This window comes from Anser brachyrhynchus (assembly GCF_964034855.1).
Source record: "Anser brachyrhynchus genome assembly, contig: SCAFFOLD_527, whole genome shotgun sequence".
NCBI classification, from domain to species: domain Eukaryota; kingdom Metazoa; phylum Chordata; class Aves; order Anseriformes; family Anatidae; genus Anser; species Anser brachyrhynchus.
Window position 1 is genome coordinate 29434 of NW_027664104.1, and position 9567 is coordinate 39000.

Consider the following 9567-nt stretch of genomic DNA (forward strand, 5'->3'; position numbering starts at 1 on the left):
CCAATCCTGCCCCACATCCCCAGCCCGTTACCGGAGCCCCCCCAGCAGGGCCCCCATGTCCTGTCGCCCCCAAATCCTGCCCCACATCCCCAACCCGTTACCAGAGGACCCCAAAACAGCACAGCCCCCACCTCCTGCCCCAAATCCTGCCCTGTGTCCCCAGCCTGTTAACGGAGACCCCCAGCAACACCCCCACCCCCCTGTCCCCAAATCCTGCCCTGTGTCCCCAACCCATTATCGGATTATTGGGGACCCCCAGCATGGCCCCCATGTCCTGTCGCCCCCAAATCCTGCCCCACATCCCCAACCCGTTACCAGAGACCCCCCAAAACAGCCCCCACCTCCTGCCCCAAATCCTGCCCCGTGTCCCCAACCCGTTACCGGAGACCCCCAACACGGCCCCCACCTCCTGCCCCAAATCCCCACCCCCATAAGGAGACACAGCCCCCTGCCACCCCCTTGCTCCCCCCCAACCCCCCTCCCACGTCCCCCCCACAGCCCCCAGCCGAGGCCACCAACCTCCCCTGACCCCCCCCCCAGGTTTCCCCACCGATGTGTCCCCCCCCCCCCCAAGAAGAGGTGACACCAGGACGTGCCGAGTGCCCCCTCCACCAGGAGGCCGTTTAATGGCCCCCAAGCACCCCCCAATTCACAACCCCAGCTCCCACCCCCCCCCGAACAAAATTTGGGGGGGGGGTCCAGCACCGCTGTCACCCCCTGCCCTGCGCGTCCCCCGTCCCCGCAATGGGGGCACCGGGAGCCGGGGGGGGCGCTTCTCCGCGGGACGCTCCAGCACCGCTGGCACCGCTGCCGGTACTTCTTGTACCTAGGGGGGGGAGTAGAATTTTTTAGGGGGGGGGGGTCAGACCTTGGGGGGGGGGGGGTATTGGGGTGCTGGGGGGGGGGCCCTACCTGATCCCACAGGCGTTGCAGAGGGGGGGTCCCGTTCTCGGCCGCCCCGCCACAGGGGGGGTGCGCTGGGTCTTGCAGGAGGCGCAGCTCTTGCCCCCCCCTGGGGACAACAGGGACATGGTGACCCCCCCCCCCCCCAAAATCCCCAAATGGGGGGGGGGCATAGACAACCCCCCCCCCCCCCAGGTTTTGTCACCCCCCCCTCCCAAGCCTTACCCTGAGCAGGGGGGGCGTCATCGTCCGAGCTGCTGCCGGCCCCTGGGGTCCTGGCGTGGGGGGCGCGGGCGCTGCCCCCCCGGCTGTGGGGAGCGGAGAGGGCGAGATGGGGGGGGGCACATGGAGGGGGGGGGGGCGCAGAATTGTGGACAGACAGACGGACGGACAGATGGAGCAGCCCCAAGGGCTGGGGGAGCCCGGAGGGGACCGCAAACGGACGGACAGACGGACGGACGGAGCAGCCCGGGGAGCCCCACCTGGACGGACGGACAGACGGACGGACGGGAGCCCAGGGGTGCGTCCGGACAGACGGACGGACAGACCAGCCCCAGGTTTGGTGTGCCCGGAGGTGAGTCCAGACAGACAGACGGACAGACAGAGCAGCCAAGGATGCCCAGAGGCGCGTCTGGACAGACAGACGGACTGGGTTTAGGTTTGGGGTGCCCAGAGGTGCATCCGGACAGACAGACGGACAGACGGAGCAACCCAAAGGCTGGCGATGCCCCGAGGTGCACCCAGACAGACGGACGGACAGAGCCACCCAAGGGACACCCAGCGCCCTGCCTGGACAAATGGACAGACAGACAGACAGGTGGCTGGAGCCACCCAAGGGACACCCAGCGCTGTGTCTGGACAGATGGATGGACAGACAGACGGACAGAGCCACCCAAGGGACACCCAGCACCCTGCCTGGACAGACAGATGGACAGAGGCACCCAGGGGACACCCAGCACCCTGCCTGGACAGACAGAGAGACAGAGGCACCCAAGGGACACCCAGTGCCCTGCCCGGACAGACAGACGGATGGAGCCACCCAAGGGACACCCAGCACCCTGCCCGGACAGACAGATGGACAGAGGCACCCAAGGGACACCCAGCACCCTGCCCGGACAGACAGACGGACAGACAGACAGATGGCTGAAGCCACCCAAGAGACACCCAGCGCCGTGTCTGGACAGATGGACGGACAGACAGACGGACAGACAGAGGCACCCAAGGGACACCCAGCGCCCTGCCTGGACAGACAGACAGACAGAGGCACCCAAGGGACACCCAGCACCATGTCCAGACGGACGGACGGACAGATGGAGCCACCCAAAGGACACCCATTGCCCTGACTGGACAGACAGATGGACAGAGCCACCCAAGGGACACCCAGCACCCTGCCCAGACAGGCGGACAGACAGACAGAGGCACCCAAGGGACACCCAGTGCCCTGCCTGGACAGACAGACAGACAGAGGCACCCAAGGGGACACCCATTGCCCTGCCCGGACAGACAGACGGACACACGCAGCCCCCCCCCGCGGGTGGGTACCTGCGGCGGGCGACGATGAGGAGGCCGCAGCCTTCGTCGCCCCCCCCCCGCGGCGGGGGGGCCCAGGCGCAGGCTGAGGGTGACCCCGCGGAACGAGGGGTCCCGGGGGGGGCGCCCCCCGCCTGGGGGTCGCCTGCTTGCGGGGCCGGCCCGGGGGGGCCAGGTGGCGGCACTGGAGGCTGATGAGGCTCAGGGCGTCGAGGCCGCGGGGGGAGGCCGGGGGCAGCCCCGGGGGGTCCCGGGGGGGGTCGGGGGGTTCCGGGGGGGGGCGCGGGGGGGGCCAGGAGCCGGGCGGATTCCTGCAGGAAAGCGAGGCCGCGGCCGGGGGGGGGGGGAGGAGGAGGCGGGGGGGAGAGCGGGGGGTCCCGGGGGGGGGGTCCCGCTGCTGGGTATGGGGGGGGGGGGGTAAGGGGGGAGGTTATGGGGTGGGGGGGGAGGTTATGGGGTCGGGGGGGGTTATGGGACAGGGGGGGTTAGGGGGGTGGGGGAGGTTATGGGATGGGGGGGTTATGGGATGGGGGGGTTATGGGGGGTGGGAGAGGTTAGGGGGTTGGGGGGGTTATGGGATGGGGGGGGGTTATGGGATGGGGGGGTTATGGGATGGGGGGGTTATGGGGGGTGGGAGAGGTTATGGGGTCGGGGGGGTTATGGGGATGGGGGGGTTATGGGATGGGGGGGGGTTATGGGATGGGGGGGGGTTATGGGATGGGGGGGGTTATGGGATGGGGGGGGTTATGGGATGGGGGGGTTATGGGATGGGGGGGGTTATGGGATGGGGGGGGTTATGGGATGGGGGGGGTTATGGGGATGGGGGGGGTTATGGGGGGGTGGGAGAGGTTAGGGGGTTGGGGGGAAGGTTATGGGATGGGGGGGTTAGGGGGTTGGGGGGAGGTTATGGGATGGGGGGGGTTATGGGGGGTGGGAGAGGTTAGGGGGTTGGGGGGGGTTATGGGATGGGGGGGGTTATGGGATGGGGGGGAAGAGGTTATGGGATTGGGGGGGGTTATGGGGGGTGGGAGAGGTTAGGGGGGTTGGGGGGGGAGGTTATGTGATGGGGGGGGTTTATGGGACCGGGGGAGGGGGGGGGAAGAGGTTAAGGGATCAGGGGGTCATGGGATTGGGGAGGGTAATGGGGTCGGGGGGGGGGGGGGGTTATGGGGATGGGGGGGAGGAGGTCACAGGATGGGGGGGGGTGGGTATGGGACCGGGGGGGGGGAAGAGGTTAAGGGGGGGGGGAAGAGGTTAAGGGGGGGGACACGAGGTTAATGGGGGGGGAGGCACCGACCCCCGCCGTGCCCCCCTCCCGCCCCAGTTCCTCCCCATCCCCACCTGAGGCCCCGGGGGTCCCCGCTCGTGCCCCCCCCCCGGGCTGCCCAGCGGCGGGGGGGCCGGGGGGGGGGCCGCAGGGCTCGGGCTCGAGGCAGAGCAGGCGCTGCAGGACCGAGAAGTCGGGGGGGCTGCCCCTCCTGGAAGAGCTGCTCCGCCATCGCGCCCCCCCCCCCCCCCTTCCAAAATCTGCCCCCCCCCCTCCACGGGAACGGGCCCAAAACCCCCCCCCCCGGGCACGGCCCTAAACCGGCCCCGGCCCCCAAACCGGCCTCAGCTGTGCGGGGGGGGGCGGGGGGGGGGGGGGCAGGTAAAAGGGGCAGGACCCCCCCCCAGCAAGGGCACGGTCCTCCAGGAGGGGGCTGGACCCCCCCCCCAGGGATGGGGGAGGACCCCTTATGGGGTGGGACCCCCCCCCCGTATGGAGCAGGACCCCCCCCAGATGTGTCAGGACCCCCCCCCAGGATAGAGCAGGGCCCCCCCAGGGTGCATCAGGACCCCCCCAGATGGGGCAGAGCCCCCCCAAGCTGTGTCAGGACCCCCCCCCAGATCAGTCATGACCCCCCCCAGACCCCCCCCAAGGGACACTCCACAAGCCCCCCCCCCCCCCCCCCCATTCCCGGGGGGGTCCATCCCCGCCCCCCCCATACAGACCCGAGGCTCGGGGACGAAGCAGGACCCCCCCAGATGGAGCAGGACCCCCCCCAGGTGGGACACAGCCCCCCTGAAATGTGTCAGAACCCCCCCAGGAATTGTCAGAGCCCCCCCCAGATGGGGCAGAGCCCCCCAGGATGTGTCAGGACCCCCCCCAGGATGTGTCAGGACCCCCCCCAAGACGCAACAGAGCCCCCCAGATGGGACAAAGCCCCCCTGAAATGTGTCAGGACCCCCCCAGGATGTGTCAGAGCCCCCCCCGAGATGTGTCAGGACCCCCCCCAAGATGCGTCAGAGCCCCCCCCAGGATGTGTCAGGACCCCCCCAGATGGGGCAGAGCCCCCCCAGGATGTGTCAGGACCCCCCCCAGGATGTGTCAGAGCCCCCCCAGGATGTGTCAGGACCCCCCCCAAGATGCGTCAGAGCCCCCCCAGGATGTGTCAGGACCCCCCCAAGATGCGTCAGAGCCCCCCCAGGATGTGTCAGGACCCCCCCCAGATGGGGCAGAGCCCCCCCAGGATGCGTCAGAGCCCCCCCCAGGCTGTGTCAGGGCCCCCCCCAGGATGCGTCAGGGCCCCCCCAAGATGCGTCAGAGCCCCCCCAAGCTGTGTCAGAGCCCCCCCAGATGGGGCAGAGCCCCCCAGGATGTGTCAGGGCCCCCCCCAAGATGCGTCAGAGCCCCCCAGGATGTGTCAGGACCCCCCCCAGATGGGGCAGAGCCCCCCCAGGATGTGTCAGGACCCCCCCCAGATGGGGCAGAGCCCCCCCAAGATGCGTCAGAGCCCCCCCCCGGGATGTGTCAGGACCCCCCCCAGGATGTGTCAGGACCCCCCCAGATGGGGCAGCGCCCCCCCAAGCTGTGTCAGGACCCCCCCCAGGATGTGTCAGAGCCCCCCCAGGCTGTGTCAGGACCCCCCCAGATGGGGCAGCGCCCCCCCCAAGCTGTGTCAGGACCTCCCCAGGATGTGTCAGAGCCCCCCCAGGCTGTGTCAGGACCCCCCCAGGATGTGTCAGAGCCCCCCCAGGCTGTGTCAGGACCTCCCCAGATCAGTCACGACCCCCCCAAGGGACACCCCACAACCCCCCCCCCACCCCCCCATTCCCGGGGGGGGGGGGTCCACCCCCGCGCCCCCCCCGTACAGACCCGAGGCTCAGGGACGAGGTTTTTTTTTTTATTGCCAGAAGCCCCCCGGGGGGCCCCGCCAGCAGCCGCCCGCCCGGCCTGGGGGTCCCCCCCAGTACCGGGGTGGGGGGGGGGGCAGCGGCGGAGCGGGGGGGGGCCCCCGGGGGTCTCCGCCGTCAGTGGGGCCGGGGGACGTGGCCGTCGACGTAGAAGTTGCGGGTGAAGGGGGGCAGCGTCAGCTCAGCGCCCTCCAGCAGCGGGCTCAGCACCAGCTGGCAGCCCAGGCGCGAGGTGAGCTGCAGCTGCGGGGCCAGCTCCAGCAGGTCCTCCTCCCTGCGGGGCGTATAGGGTCAGGGGGGGGAATAGGGGCGGGGGGGGGAAATAGGGGCGGGGGGGGGTATGGGGTCGGGGGGGGGAAATAGGGGCGGGGGGGGTAAATAGGGTCGGGGGTGGTGTATGGGGTTAGGGGTTTGTATAGGGTCATGGGGGGTAAATAGGGTCGGGGAGGGTAAATAGGGTCAGGGGGGGTGTATGGGGTTAGGGGGTGTATAGGGTCGGGGGGGTAAATAGGGTCGGGGGGGTAAATAGGTTCGGGGGGGGGGAAATAGAGTCAGGGGGCTTGTATGGGGTCAGGGGTGTAAATAGGGTCAGGGGTGGTATATGGGGTTAGGGGGTGTGTATAGGGTCATGGGGGGTAAATAGGGTCGGGGGGGTAAATAGGGGTCAGGGGGGTGTATGGGGTTAGGGGGTGTGTATAGGGTCATGGGGGGTAAATAGGGTCGGGGGGGGTATGTATAGGGTCAGGGGGGTGTATGGGGTTAGGGGGTGTGTATAGGGTCATGGGGGGTAAATAGGGTCGGGGGGGGTAATAGGGTCGGGGGGGGTGTATGGGGTTAGGGGGTGTATAGGATCGGGGGGGTAAATAGGGTCGGGGGGGGTAAATAGGGTCAGGGGGGGTGTATGGGGTTAGGGGGTGTGTATAGGGTCATGGGGGGTAAATAGGGTCGGGGGGGTAAATAGGTTCGGGGGGGGGAAATAGAGTCAGGGGGCTTGTATGGGGTCAGGGGTGTAAATAGGGTCAGGGGTGGTATATGGGGTTAGGGGGTGTGTATAGGGTCATGGGGGGGTAAATAGGGTCGGGGGGGGTAAATAGGGTCAGGGGGGTGTATGGGGTTAGGGGGTGTGTATAGGGTCATGGGGGGTAAATAGGGTCGGGGGGGGTATGTATAGGGTCAGGGGGGTGTATGGGGTTAGGGGGTGTGTATAGGGTCATGGGGGGTAAATAGGGTCGGGGGGGGTAATAGGGTCGGGGGGGTGTATGGGGTTAGGGGGTGTATAGGATCGGGGGGGTAAATAGGGTCGGGGGGGGTAAATAGGGTCAGGGGGGTGTATGGGGTTAGGGGGGTGTGTATAGGGTCATGGGGGGTAAATAGGGTCGGGGGGGTAAATAGGGTCGGGGGGGAAATAGGGTCAGGGGGCTTGTATGGGGTCAAGGGGGTAAATAGGGTCAGGGGTGGTATATGGGGTTAGGGGGTGTGTATAGGGTCATTGGGGGTAAATAGGGTCGGGGGGGTAAATAGGGTCAGGGGGGTGTATGGGGTTAGGGGGTGTATAGGGTCATGGGGGGGTAAATAGGGTCAGGGGGGTGTATGGGGTTAGGGGGTGTATAGGGTCGGGGGGGGTAAATAGGGTCGGGGGTGGTGTATAGGGTTAGGGGGTGTGTATAGGGTCATGGGGGGTAAATAGGGTCGGGGGAGGTATGTATAGGGTCAGGGGGGTGTATGGGGTTAGGGGGTGTGTATAGGGTCATGGGGGGTAAATAGGGTCAGGGGGGTGTATGGGGTCAGGGGGTATGTATAGGGTCACGGGGGTAAATGGGGTTTTGGGGTGTATGGGGTCAGGGGGGGTAAATAGGGTTGGGGGGGTAAATAGGGTCAGGGAGGTAAACAGGGTCGGGGGGGTATGGGGTCTGGGGGGGTAAATAGGGTCAGGGGGGGTAAATAGGGTCGGGGGGGTTTGGGCTCTGGGGGGTAAATAGGGTCGGGGGGGTATGGGGTCTGGGGGGGTAAATAGGGTCAAGGGGGTGTATAGGATCAGGGGGGTAAATAGGGTCGGGGGGGTGTATAGGGTCGGGGGGTTGTATAGGGTTGGAGGGACGTATAGTGTCAGGGGGGCATATAGGGTCAAGGCGGGTAAATAGGGTCAGGGGACTATATAGGGTGTGGGGAGAGTAACAAGGGTCCCTAATGGGGCTGTGGGGTCCCTAATGGGGTTATGGGGCCCTGCGGGTGGGGGGGGAACTGTGGGGTCTGGGGGGGTGTTGTGGGGTCCTGGAGCAGGGGGAGGCTGGGGGGTTATGGGGGGTGTTGTGGGGTCCTAAGGGGTGCTGGGGGGTCCTGGGGGGTCCCAGGAGGGGCTGTGGGGTGCTGAGGGGTCCTGGAGGGGGCTGTGGGGTCCTGGTGGGGGGGGGTTGTGGGCTCCCAGGGGGGCTGGGGGGTCCTGTGGGGTCCCAGAGGGGGGGGCTGGGGGGTAATGGGGGGTACTGGGGGGTCCCTAATAGGGCTGTGGGGTCCGGTGGGGGCTGTGGGGTCTGGGGAGGTCCCGGGGAGGGGCTGTGGGGTCCCTAATGGGGCTGTGGGGTTCTGGGTGGGCTGTGGAGTCCGGGGGGTGCTGTGGGGTCCTGTGGGGTCCCGGGGGGGGGGCTGTGAGGTACTGGGGAGGGGCTGTGGGGCCCGGGGGGGGGCTGTGGGGTCCCTAGTGGGGCTGTGGGATCCTGGGGGTGTTGTGGGGTCCGGGGGGGGGGTGCTGTGGGGTCCAGGGGGGTCTGTGGGGTTCTGGGGAGGGCTGTGGGCTTCCGGGTGGGGCTGTGGGGTTCTGGGGGGGGGTCCTGGGGGGGGCTGGGGAGCGCTGAGAGGTCCTGGGAGGTCCCGGGGGGGGCTGCGGGGTCCCAGAGAGGGCTGTGGGGTCCTGGGGGGCCTCAGGGGTCCGTGATGGGGCTGTGGGGTTCTGGGGGGGTCCTGTGGGGGCTGGGGAGCGCTGAGAGGTCCTGGGAGGTCCCGGGGGGGGGCTGTGGGGTCTGGGGGGTCCCGGTGGGCGCTGGGGGGTCCTGAGGGGTGCTGTGAGGTCCTGGGAGGGCTGGGGGCTGTGGGGGGGGCTGTGGGGGGGCTGTGGGATTCCTAATGGGGTTATGGGGCCCGTGGGGGGGGGGGGGGGGTTCGGGGCGGGTCTGTGGGGTCGGGGAGGTGGGGGGGGGGGGTCCCGGGGGGGGCCGTTACTCTTCGCGGGCCCGGCAGGCGGCTGAGGTGGGCGCTGCTGACGTAGACGTGGCAGGTGGAGCAGGCCAGCGACGCCTCGCAGGCACCTACGGCACCGGGGGGGGGGACACACACACACGAAGGGTGCTCGGTACCGGCCCCGGTGACCCCCCCCCCCCCCCCCCACTCTCACACCCCCCGGTGCCCACCCTCGAGCTCCAGCCCGTAGCGCTGCGCCAGCCGCAGGACGCTCTCCCCCGACCCGGCCCCGCGCCGGCACCCGCCGCCCGCTGCGGTCCACGAAGACGACGTTCCACCCTGCGGACACAGCGGCCGTCAGCGCCCGGCCCCCCCCCCCCCCCACCCGGGCACGGAACCGCCGCCCCGGGCACGGAACCGGCCCCCCCCCCCCCCCCCCCCCCCGCCTCACCACTCGGTGCCGGTCGCGGCGCAGCAGAAGCCCCGCAGCAGCGCCCGGCCGCCGCGCAGCGCTCTGCGGGCCGCCATGACGGGGGGGCGGGCTTATAAAGGGGGGCGGGGCTTGCCGGAGGGGGGCGTGGCCAGGGCTGGGGCGGTTGCGATTGGCGGGGGTATTCTGAGGGGAGGGGCTACGGGAGGAGGGGGCGTGGCCTGGTGGGGCTGTTGCGGTGGGGGGCGTGGCCACGGAGAGTGGGCGTGGCTATGGGGAAGGGGGCGTGGCTATGGGGAAGGGGGCGTGGCCATTAGCCCCCCCCCAGTAAAGGGGGGGGGGGAATTGGGGGGGCT

The 9567-nt window shown here is 69.1% G+C and overlaps 2 protein-coding genes across 2 annotated transcripts; both read right to left on the reverse strand.

Annotated features, from left to right (window-relative positions):
• Window positions 1–377: 377 nt before the first annotated feature.
• LOC308186312 (uncharacterized protein) lies at window positions 378–4388 on the reverse strand (the record flags this gene model as incomplete). Its single annotated transcript, XM_080608461.1, has 7 exons — window positions 378–409; window positions 597–826; window positions 913–1012; window positions 1129–1211; window positions 2446–2830; window positions 3775–4015; window positions 4344–4388. The coding sequence occupies 7 exons, from the start codon at window positions 4386–4388 to the stop codon at window positions 378–380; spliced, it is 1116 nt and encodes a 371-aa protein (XP_080464587.1).
• Window positions 4389–5576: 1188 nt separating this feature from the next.
• FDX2 (ferredoxin 2) lies at window positions 5577–9481 on the reverse strand (the record flags this gene model as incomplete). The annotated part of the gene is given in 5 exon segments (XM_080608462.1): window positions 5577–5881; window positions 8824–8829; window positions 8831–8909; window positions 9012–9060; window positions 9062–9481. Coding segments are annotated over 5 exon segments (711 nt in total), but the record flags the coding sequence as incomplete, so codon positions are not given.
• Between the last annotated feature and the right edge of the window lie 86 nt (window positions 9482–9567).